A 12520-nucleotide genomic window follows, 5' to 3' on the forward strand; every position below is an offset into this window, starting at 1 on the left:
ACAATTGCAGATAGATCTGCCATATGATCCAGCTATCCCACTGCTGGGAATATACCCAAAGCAATAGAAAGCATCAAGTCGAAGGTATACCTGTTCCCCAATGTTCATTACAGCACTCTTCACAATAGCCAAGAGTTGGAACCACCCTAAAGGTCCATAATCAGACAACTGGATAAGGAAAATGCAGCATATTTACACAATGGACTATTACTGTGCCATAAAAAGGAATGAAATACTGCCATTTGCAGCAACATGATGAACTTAGACAAAATTATGTTAGGTGAAATAGGCCAGACACAGAAAGAGAAAATACTGCATGTCCTCACTTATACATGGGAGCTAAAAAATAAACAAATAAATAAAAAAGAGAGAAAGAAACATACAACAATTACAATAATACATTGAGCTTTCAAAAGGAGAGAACAGGACTGAGGTGACCAGAGGTGGGAAGGTGGAGGGGGGAGGGTAAGGGAGCAATTGGTAAAGGGCCACAAAAGCAATTATATTGTATAATGTTGAGTATACTAATTATCCTGATTTGAGGATCACATATTGCACACCAGTTTTGATATTCAGCTCTGTACCCAGAAGACTTAACAACTACAACTCCTTGAAGTTGATATGACAAGCAAACAGAAAGGACATTATTTGGTGGGAGGGAAGAGAGAGAGGAGGGAGGGGGGTTTTGGTAATGGGCCACAATAATCAACCTCATTGTATATCGACAAAATAAAATTAAGAAAATTAAAAAAAAAAAAAAGGAGTGAACAGGCCGGCAGGGAAGTTAACATAACACTCTGAATTCATCAGCTCATCTGGTAAACCCAACATCTGAACATTTTTTGTACATATTTCAGTTTGTTTTGCATTTTATATTTATGTTATCAGACACTCAAAAATAGTTGTCTATTAGGAATAGATTCTACTCCCACTTTTCAAATTTATTTGATTACCCTTAATTTCATCCAGAATTCTGCTAGATTTGAGTCCTTACTAGTAAGGAAGCAGCTTAACTGGTTCCAAAAGTCTTATTTTAGGTACAGCAGGAAGAATGTAAGGTTATTCATATTATTTTATTTTATTTTATTTATTGTTTGGGTTTTGGGGGTTGTCAACTTTTTTTCATTTATTAATATTATTTTTTTACATTCTATGATGTTGCGGAGCAGTTGGGAAGGAGGGAGAGAAGGGAAAGGGGAAGGAAATGTGATGGAAGAAGGAAGAAGGAGGAGGGGAGGGATCAAGGCCTGTGGCACCCCCCTCATTCCCACAGGGGAGACCAGGGGGATTCCAGAGGTGGCTTGGTCATTGCCAGGCTAAACGCAGATGTCAGGGGGTGTGGCAAAAGCCTCAGCTCAGGAACTATGGGCCCTTCTTGCTGCAGTTCAGTGGTTGTCGCTGGGCTGGTTGTGCATGTTGAGGGGATGTAACCAAGACCCTCAGCGCCCATTGCCCCAGCTTGGGAGAGCCTGAGGTACTTCCTGTGGTGGCTTGGTGGTCATCACTGGGGTGGTTGTGCGTGCCAGAGGGTGTGCCCGAGGTCCGAGGCCCCCACCCTCGGGACCGTTTGTGGGTGTCAGGGGGCATGGCTGAGGCCCCCGGCCCTCCTCCCTTTCTGGCTTCATAGCCCAGGAGACTTCTGGTCTTCCTAGGTGTTATAGGTGTTCTTTGGTGAAATGAGAATTTTACTGGTAAATATCAAACTTTGTCTCTGGTTGTGGGTATTTGTTTTTTCTTCCAGTTCTGTGTTGGATTATTTGCTGTTCCCACCACTTAAAACACTGCACTAGCACTAGTTTGTTGTCCTTTGCTTCTAAATGGGAGAACTTCTTGTGGGGACCAGCACTTGAGCTGTGTGGTTGAGCTAAATTGCTGCTTTGCTGATGATTCCCTAGGGAAGGTTTTTTTGTGCAGCTCAGGTTTTAATGGCTGACTTTCTACGTATTTCCAGTTCTAGAGAAATCTGGTGCACCTGGGTTGTGTAGAAACTCTGGTCTGGGCCTGAGTCTTTTTATCAAACTGCACCCCATGCAATTCTATATTTCTGACCAGTCTCCTCCAAGTGGTCCTACGCTGATTGGAGGGCAGATCAGCTGTCTTTGCTGTGCTCCAGTGTTCTCCCTGTGGGCCTGTCACCCCTACCGCCCGTGCTCCAAACACTTTCCACAGGACAGGCCATGCTCTGGTCCCTTGTAATGACTCACTGGCCTCTGAATTGCTCCTTTTTTTTCAGTTGTTGTGGCTCCTTGCTCCTATGTAGGTCTACGGGAACCCTATTAGTGATCTTGCTGGCCTGGGGGCCACCAAGGCCCTCCGCTCCCCTGCTGCCTATGAGCAACTTCATCTGAAGGGCACAGCTGCGGCTTTTGCCAGCTCCTGCTCTGTGCGCTCAGCAGCTCCAGCCTGGAAGTGGCCAGGATTCAAAATGGTCAAAGCGGTTTTTTCTCTCATTGTGGCTTCTCCCACCTTCATGCACTCCATAGGTATCTTCTCTTCCCCTGAGCTCTAGTGGCCCCAGCTTGGCAGCTGTTGCTTTTTTATAGTCATAAATTGGTTGATTTGTGGGAGAGAGTGATGCTGGGGACCATCTATTCCATCATCTTGACTGGAAGTCTATTTGTATTCTTTTAAGTCTATGTCCTAAAGCTCAGATACTATATAAATTTCTGTCATAATTATAAATGACCATATGATATAATCCACATTTTCTGAAAGATATTTAAAAACATAAATACAGGGTAAGAGCCCCTTGGGTTTTCCTGGAAGGAAGCAGAGCATAATTAAAGAACATGAGTTCTTTCAAACTAGTTCTACCTCCTGCTCTACCACTGAGGAGGTATGAGACCATGGCCAGGTTATGGCCAGCTCATATCATGCAAGCCTCACATTCCTTCTCTGGAAAATGAGAATACTGTCCTCTACCCCACAGGGTAAGGTATGTGAAGGAACTAAAGGTACACAGGACACAACTGGGCAGAGTAGGTCAGTAATCAATGTTAGTTTCAGATTCTGGGGATAGGAATTGTCCTGAAGCACAATGTGGAGACAACAGGAACTTTTAGACTGCACAGCATTTATATGGACACCTTACAGGTAAACCTCCAATTCTTATATTTGCTCAGGTATAAGAGCAAAAATGATGCATCATTCAAAAAATCCTTAATTCTAAAATCTTCTATTTAAATTTGGGTGGTAGGAACGTGGGTGATTATTACTATATTCAATAAAGTCCTTTACATATGTTCAAAATATTTCATCTGACACATAGTCTTCATTGTGTAGTAATTTACAATTTTCACATTGATGGCATTAACAAAATCTTGGAGAAATAAGTGACAGCAACACCACAAAACTAACAGAAAGTAATTTAGTCAGGGAATTAAAAAATTTTTCTAAATCAATAAAAAATTCTGACATTTATATAAATACAAATATTTTAAATGTTTCTTTTTACCTTATCTGGTTTACAATTCTATTAATGATCTTACATGCATCAGATTTCACATGCTACAAAAATACCACAAACCAAAGAAATGGGTCACAAAACACAACATCTCTGAAGCAGTAGATAGTGAGTCTCCCCACCAGAGGCCCCTGGCCTGCAGGAGCTGCAAGACCCAGCCCTTGTCCTTCTGATCCCTCAGAGGCTGCTCTGGACACCAGACATGAGTGAGCAGAGACGGGAAGAACTGGTGTTTGGAGAGAGGGTGCTGGTCCCTACCAGGGAAGATGAGCTTACTGGGAGAGGAGGAGCCCTGGTGCAGTGGACACAGGGAAGCTTCTGAGTGCTGAGTCCATGGTGCTGAAAAGTCAAAAGAAGCACTTTTCCAGATCCACCTGCTCATAAGATAACCCACTAAAAAGAGACTGATTTCTCTACCAAATTCTGAGGTAAGAATGAGCTGCTTACCAGAAGCTCTCTCGTTCTCTCTCTCTCTCTCTCTCACTCTCTCTCTCTCTCTCTCTCTCTCTCTCTTAATCTCAAAGTAATCCTCCTATACAAAGAACACTAACTCAAAGTTTTATAGCTTGCTTATTCTGAACCATCTACAAATTCAGAAAAACCAAAGTATAAAAATTAGAAAAACCCAAGTTATGCTTACTACCATACTAAATCAAATGTTATGTAAACTAATAAAGAAAATAAAGATCTGCATGCAAAGTAGAGGGTATCTCAGTAGAAACACTGTTTTATTCAGTGAGAAACTTCTGCTTGTACATCTTCACAGAAACAACACTTGTGAAAGTCACCAGTTCATTCACTTAAACAAACTGTGGCCAAGTAGTGTTATAGGCATGGAAAAAAAAAAAAATACAAAGACCTTGAACTTGTAACCAAATTCAGTGGCTCCTTGGCCTCTCTGACATGCCCACCCACCTGGAACCACCCCAGCCCCTACTTCTATTGACCCCCCCCAACTCAACACAGATCCATCTGAATGCTCCTTCTTGGTCCACCTGGCCACAACATCCTCTTCAACTGGGCCATAACAGGACGGAAGGTCTTCTGAGCTTGGTCAAGGGCCTTTCCCTTTTCACTCTTTGTTCGCTCCTATCCACTTCCAGTATTGTGACTTCTCGATGCTATCTCTACATACTTATCCCCCAGGTTCCTATCTACAGCCCAGACTTCTCTGAGCTTTAAACATGAATATACAGCTTCCATCCCAGCAGGCTGGTCCCCATGTGCCCTCTCTCAGTGAATGGAGATCTGGACATCATCCTTAATCCCTCCCCTCTCTTTATTCCCCACATAAATCTATCAGATTCCACCTCCTAAGTTTTTTCCATCCCCAGCCAAGTTCACGTCATCTCTTGCCTGGACAATGGCAACAGTCTTCTATATAGTCTTGCTGTTTCCTGTAATCCCATCCTTCACACAGAAGCCTCAGAGACTTTCCTAAAATGTAAATCTTACTACATCATTCCTATGCTACAAATCTGGCAATGTTAACTTTTCGTAACTCTAATGAGAGAAAAGCCTCTACCAGGTCTACAACGCCTGCCACCTGCTTCTGCCCCATCCAATGTCACCCTCTTCCTTTGTCTTTGTTCCAGCAAGACTGGCCTTTCTTAAGTTCCTGCAAATTACTGTTCTTTTTTTTTTTTTTTTTGTCCTTTTTGAGACCGGCCGCACCATGCTCAGCCAGTGAATGCACCGGCCATCCCTATATAGGATCCGAACCCGCAGCAGGAGCGCTGCTGCGCTCCCAGCGTTGCACTCTCCAAGTGTGCCACAGGCTCAGCCCCAAATTACTGTTCTTTTTCCCCTCCTGTGGCCCTCGTGCTTGTGAACCCTGTTGCCTGGAAAATTCTTCTCCTATCCCTCTCACCCCATCCTCATAGCCCAGTTAGGATGCCTTCCCTGATCCTCTCTGCCCTACCTCCAACAAGGTTAAGCTGCCAGGGGTTCGGATCCCCATACCATCCAACCACACACACACACACACACAAAAGATAGTCCCAAAGAAAAGTTCACAATATCTTAATTACAATGCAAATGTCACATGTTAGAATCAACCTCCATACTAATCTATGTTATATTCAGAAAAAATTACTATTAACACTATGGATCAAATATCAATTGTTCCAGCAAAGATATACACATGGCCAATAGGCACATAAAAAGATGCTCAACATCATTAGTCATCAGGGAAATGTAAATCACACCCACGAGGATGGCTATAATGAGAATAACAAGTGTTGGGGAGTATGTGGGGGAATATTGCTGGTGGGAACGTAAAATGATGCCATTATTTTGAAAAACAGTTCCTCACATTCCTCAAAAAGTTAAACACAGAGTTTCCATATGTACTAGGCTGAGTAATGGCCCCCAAGATATCAGGTCCAAATTCCTAGACCCTGTAAATATTACCTTATTTGGGAAAAGGTCTCTGCAAATGTGATTTAGTAAAGGATCTTGACAAGGGAATATTCTCGTGGATTATTTGGTTGGGCCCTAAATGCAATCAGATGTACACTTACAAGAGTCTAGAAACAAACCCTCATGTTTACAGTCAGCTTATTTTTAATAAGGGTGCCAAGACAATTCAATGGTGAAAGAACAGTCATTTCAAGGAATGGTGCTGGGACAACTGGATATCCAATAAGAAAAATGAAGTTGGATCTCTACCTCATAACATAGACAAAAATTAACTCCAAATGGATTAAACACCTAAATGTAAGAGCTAAACTCTTAGAGGAACAGGAACCTTGGATTAGAAATGATACCAAAAGTACACAAACAACAAAAGAAAAAAATAGATAAATTGGACTTCATCAAAATTGAATTTTTTTAAGTATGAAGAGTGACTGCCAGTGGGTGTGGGGTCTCTTTTAGGGGTGATGAAAATGATGTAAAATTAATTGTGGTGATGTATGCACAACTCTCTGAATATATTAAGAACCATTAAATATATTAAAAGGACATCATCAAGAAAGTGAAAAGACAACACACAGAATGGGGAAAAATATTTGGAAATCAAATATCTGATAAAGGTCTAGTATCCAGAATATATAATGAAAACTTACATCTAAACAACAAAAGGACAACCTAATTTTTAAAATGGGTAAAGGATTTGAACAGGCATTTATCCACAGAACAAATACAAATGGCCAATGAGCATGGGAAAAGATGCTCAATATCACTAGTCACTGGAGAAATGCAAATCAAAACCCAATGAGATACCACTCCACACACAGTAGGATGGCTGTAATAAAAAGAAAAAAGAAAATAAAAAGTGTTGGCAAGTATGTGGAGCAACTGAACACATTGCTGGTGGGAATGTAAAACGGTGCAGCCACTTGGAAAACAGTCTGGAAATTTCCTCAAAAAGTTAAACACAGAATTGCCATATGACACACCAATTCCACTTCTGAATACATACCAAAAGAAGTGAGAGCAGGGACGCGAACAGATATTTCACACCAATGTTCCTAGCAGCATTACTCTCATAGCCAAAAAGTAGAAACTGGGCTGGCCAGTTAGCCCACTTGGTTAGACTGAGGTATTAGAACACAATGGTCAAGGATCTGGATTTCCACGCTTGATGGCCATCGAAAAAAAAAGTTGAAATAACCTAAATGCCCACTGACAGATAAATAAACAAAAGGTGGTATATATCCAACTTAATGCCACTGAACTTTGGTTAATGAACACAAAATTGCAGCTAGATAGGAAAAATAAGTTCTACTGGAGTACAGCAGTGCTAGGCATCTATAAGTAACAATAATTTATTGTATGTTGTCAGATGGCTAGAACAGAGGAACTTAAATGTTCTCATCACAAAGAAATGATGAATTTGCTAATTACACTGATTTGGATCACTACACACTGTATACAGGTATTGAAATATAATTCTGTACCCCATACATATGTACAATTAATACATTACAATTAAATAAAAACAAAAAATAAAAGGTAACTTTTGTTATGTATATTTTACCATGACAGAAACTTGTACACAGCTCAGCTGGTTAGAGTGCAGCCTTACAACACCATGGTCTCGGGTTTGGATCCCTGTACCAGCCAGCACAAAAAAATAAAAAAAACTTGCACCTAAACTCATAGCAGCATTACTCATAATGCCAAAAATGGAAACAACTCAGATGTCCATCAACTGATGAAGAATGGATTTTAAAAAGGGAATATTATTCAGCAACAAAAAGAGTAAAGTCTTGATTCATGCTACAGCATAGAAAAACTTTGACAACATTATGCTAAGTGAAAAAAGCCAGTCACGAAGCACCACACCATTTATATAAAATGTCCAGAATAGTTTGGAAAGCCATAGAGACAGAAAGTAGATTAATGGTTGCCTAGGGCTAGAGGTAGCAGGAGAGAATGGGGAGTGACTACCAGTGGGTGGGGGTTTCTTTTGGGGGTGATGAAAATGTTGTAAAATCAATTGCAGTGATGGATGCACAACTCTATGAATATATCAAAAACTTGAATTGTACAAGTTACATAACTGAACTGTATGGCATGTGAATTATATCTCAATAAAGCTGTTGTTTTAAAAACTTAATTAGTTAAAACAATGGGGTAGTTCTTTGGCGGGGGAACTACTTCTTTCTTTATACCATCTGAAACTAATTTTGATAGTTAAAATATTTAGACTTTCTTAAAAAGGAACAATAATAGTACTAAAAGAAAGATGATGGGTTTATAAAAATAATCTTGGAATAAAGGTGTCCTTCCTAAGTATAACACGAAGCTCAAAAGCAAAGAAGAAAAAGATTAATATATTTGCCTATGTAAAAAATTAAAATCTCTGTATGGAAAAATACTGTAAGTCAAACAGTAAAAAGCAGAATTATAAGATATATTCACACTGGATGCAAAAGGATAACTCATACATAAAGAACTTTTACAAGTGAAATTGGAAAACCTAATGAAAATGCTCAACCCCATCCAAAATTAAAACGAGACCATTTTTCAAATTGCAGTTTAGCAAAGACTTAAAAATAATGATAACAACCAGTATTATAGCAAAAGCATAAACAAGGAAAACTTGTCATATACTACCAGCATGAAGGTAAACTGATCCAAACTTTCCGGAGGTTACTTTGGCAACATCAAAATTTTTCATGTGCGTACCCTTTGAACTGGAAATTCCATCTTGAAAAATACAATTATGATTGCCTTATAAACATGGCTGTATATCTGATTTGTGCTTATGTCAGGACATGTAGCTAACGCTCATTCTTTGTAGCTGCAACGTTTTCCATTATACTGATATACCATATTTTTATTTGACTAATCCTTTCCTGAAGCGATCATCAATAATTTTTCTTAACATGCACAGAAGACTGTCTAGAAGGATATTAAGAAATACTTAACAGTGTTTACTTCTGTTAATAAGTAGAGAATGACTGGCTGGGTCATGACGAGGACAACTCTTACCTTATTTCTCTTCTGTTACGTACAGAACAATGAGCATACATTACTTTTCTAAAAAACGTTTTTAATGAAAAAGTCAACAGCCATATACCTTATAACCGCACATCAGAAAATCTAAAGGGTTTTTTCCCTGGGAAGAGTCATGAAGATATAAGGAGAATTTATCATCAAATTTTTGAAACGTTTACAGAACTCAAAGAGGAATAACACCTCATGAATGGTACAATGCTGGATGTCCCCTCTGCACATTAGTGAGCACTATTTACTCACCGAGGGAATGTCTAAGCTCGCTGCACTGGCTGACAGGGGGCAGCTTCAGCATCTCCCTCCACTTTTTACTGCGACCACTTTTTTTGCCATATCCTCCTAAATTTGGGGGGGAAAAAAAGGCATTTTCTTTAATGGTCAGAAATATTCAATTACAACTACTTCCACTAATGTATCTTACTATTTTTGTGTGGGTAGTTTGGGTAACTATGATGAGTACAAACACAAGCTTATAGTTATTCGTCTTATTTGGAAAGCAACTCCGTGAAGTATAAAATTCCAAAGCGATGTCATCACCGGTTCTATCATTAAGAAACCATGTGATGTTGGCTTTTTGTAATTAGCTCTGTTGAGCCTCAGTTTCCAAATTTATAAACCAAATCTAACATGACATATTATATAGGGCTGCTTATAAATATTTGTTGAACAAATATTTTTTGAGCACCTACTATATACCAAACACCTTCAAATCACTGGGAATACAATGGTAAAAAAGACAAGGTCCCTCCCCTACATTGAAGTGAGGCAGAGAGATTAACAAGTCAGATAATGATAAGTGATAAGAAAAAAATTAGCCAATACATAGTGATAAGCAATACTAAACAAAATCAAGGGCCGGCCCGGTGGCGCACTGGATAAGTGCGCCGCTTGGGAAGCGCGGCGGCGCTCCCGCCTGAGGGTTCGGATCCCACATACAGACCGGTTCCCGCTCACTGGCTGAGCGAGGCGCGGGAGCAGCACCGAGGGTTGCAATCCCATTGCCGGTCCTGGTCCGGTACAGGGGCAACACTGAGGGTTGCGATCCGTTGCCGGACACGGAAAAAGACAAAAAGACAAAAAAAAAAAAAAAAAATCAAGCAGGGTTAAAACAAAAAAGGTGCTATTTTTTTTTTTCCTTTTTTTTTTTGTCTTTTTTCGTGACCGGTAATGGGATCGCAACCCTCAGTGTAGTGCCCGTACCGCGCTCAACCAGTGAGCGGACCAGTCTCTATATGGGATCCAAACCCTCGGCGGGAGTGCCACCGCACTCTACCGAGTGCGCCACCAGGCCGGCCCAAAAGGTGCTATTTTGACTAAGGTTGGATCAGAGAAGACCTCCCTGCCAGGGTCATGTTTAGGCAGAGACCTGAGGGACGTAAGGGAGAAAGTCAAGGGAAGATCTGGGAGAAGAACATCCTGTGGTGAGACAAGAATGATGGGAAAAGCTGTACTTTTTTTTTTTTTTGGCAGCTGGACGACATGGGGATCCAAACCCTTGACCCTGCTGTCATAACACCACGCTGACCAACTGAGCTAAGTGGCCAGCCCTACATTATAATAGTTTACAAAGACATTTTTAAACAAGCACCTTTGTTTCCCTTTAATTTAATACAGAGAAATTAAAACCTTCAATTTCAAACATTCTGGGCAGCAGAAATTTGACTGAATTTTATCGAAGAGAACATCATGGCTTAAGCTGGGGGACTAAGACTCCAGGACAATTAGGAAGAACCGGGAAGTCAGGAGGAATGCCACATTTCCTTGGGAGATGGTGTGCTCTGTTTTAAATATCGTGAGTTTGGAAAATTCCAAATATGAGGCAGACATCTGGGAGAGGGATAGACTGGGATGAGCTCAGGAGAGAAGGCTCAGCTAGAGATACAGATTCTGCAAAAAAGATAACAGTCAAAGATGTAGGAGCTTCTTCCCCAGCCGCCTTCTTCTCCTCTGCTCCCCCCACTCCATATTTTGACTGAGATCATGAACTCTGGACTCATATCCTGCCGCCTGCTGTCCAGAGCACCTTCTGTTCAACATGTTCAAATGAGACTCTCTCTTACATGCACTCTTCCTTTTAAGATTCACTAATTTAATAAACATGTAACAAGCACCTGCCAATGCCACAGAATACGCTAAGTGCTACTTCAGGGACAGCATGTCCCACATCTGTGAAGGGCTGGGGAAGGACAGCCTGTCCCTCCCACCCCTTCCTAGGGCGTGTGGGAACTCACTCCAGAGAATCGGCAGTTACTGAACAGAAGCTGTCCTCTTTGGTTATAGATTCCTTTTTTGCAGGGCTATTGTTGGTTCTCCCTTCAACTGAAACAAGAACTGTTCTTTGGGATATGCTACTTTTATTAGACCCTTTAAAGGATTAGAGAGCTGAGATGTCACTTGCCAAAAGTAGTACCTTTACCCTCAAGATCCCACATGGATGGTGAGTATGATCTGAAAGTGCCTGAGACATGGCTTACATCTTCAGGGGTGCTCATGTACCCCTGAGCTGCTGGATCATTGAGCAGGTGAGAGCAAGTCACTCTTGCTCCCATTCACATTTCACTCTCAGCATTCTCTTGGTCTCTGGCCTATCCCAACTTTTTCCTACTCAGGTAATTAGCAAGTCTGGCCACTGCAACCTTTCTCCTAAGCCTGACACTGTATGTAGACTTGATACAGGAATGGTGAAGCTGGAAGGCCTCGATGAGGAGGCACAGCTGCCTTAACTACAGTGTGTTTGCACTCACAGGTGTGTGGCACTGACAAATGGGGCAGGTGGCAGCAGGAAGAGGGCTGGATGCATCAACCAGGACTGGCATGTCAGGGAAGACTTGGGTCTGGTCTGATCCTCCAGACATGCCCAAGGAAGACAAGGCTTTCAAAGAGACCATGCCTCGTCTTGGAGGTGTTCCTGGGTGGCTGCACATTCTCTGAGATCTCAGCCCTCCAGTTCCTAACAGGATTGTTGTAGAGATCAAGTGGGATGCCTTGTCTAGAGAAGTACCAGGCCCATGAGCAGGGTTGAGTGTTCTTTCCCTTCCCCTTAAGGGTATGGTTTCCCACACCTGCGAATTCCCACCAAAGATCAGTTCGCAGGCTCACTTCCTCGATGAGCAAGGAAAACAAGTTAAGTTGCTAGGCTTTTCTACTAATCCTCACCCCTGCCACCCCACAGCCAGCTTCATGTGGGGAGGGCTCTGGGAAGGCCAGGTGACCACACGCTCCCAGTCCTCTTGCCATACCAGGAATCCTGGCTAACAAACTAGTGAGTGCCTCATTCGTTTATTTGGAAGACATCTGCTGTTTGCATCCTTTGTGCCAGGCACTGTCCAGGCTCTGGGCACAATGAGAAGTCAAGACAGCTGGTCCTGCCCTCAAAGGGACTCACACATCCCGTTTTCTCCTTCCCACTACCACTGTCCCCTTTCACTCTAGGGTTACAGCTCTCCTCAGCCTCTCTTCTAATTAGCCTTCCTACCTCCCACCTTCCGCCCAAGTCACCTTCTCACAATGCAAATAAAAGCTCCCTTCTCTGTTGCTTACACCTCTTGACAGGCTCCCAAGTCTAAGGATGAAGTGGGAACAAAGAGCAGC

At 41.8% G+C, this 12520-nt stretch overlaps 1 protein-coding gene across 1 annotated transcript in view; it reads right to left on the reverse strand.

Annotated features, from left to right (window-relative positions):
- GRK4 (G protein-coupled receptor kinase 4) overlaps window positions 1-11444 on the reverse strand; it is a 74584-nt gene extending 63140 nt beyond the window's left edge. The window contains exons 1-2 of the mRNA XM_008577975.1: window positions 11426-11444; window positions 9173-9268 (exon numbers count right to left, since the gene is read on the reverse strand). Of these exons, the coding sequence (XP_008576197.1) occupies window positions 9173-9268; window positions 11426-11444 (115 nt within the window). The remainder of the gene's footprint in view (window positions 1-9172; window positions 9269-11425) is intronic.
- Between the last annotated feature and the right edge of the window lie 1076 nt (window positions 11445-12520).

This window comes from Galeopterus variegatus, unplaced genomic scaffold, assembly GCF_000696425.1.
Source record: "Galeopterus variegatus unplaced genomic scaffold, G_variegatus-3.0.2 Scaffold1613, whole genome shotgun sequence".
Lineage (NCBI taxonomy): Eukaryota > Metazoa > Chordata > Mammalia > Dermoptera > Cynocephalidae > Galeopterus > Galeopterus variegatus.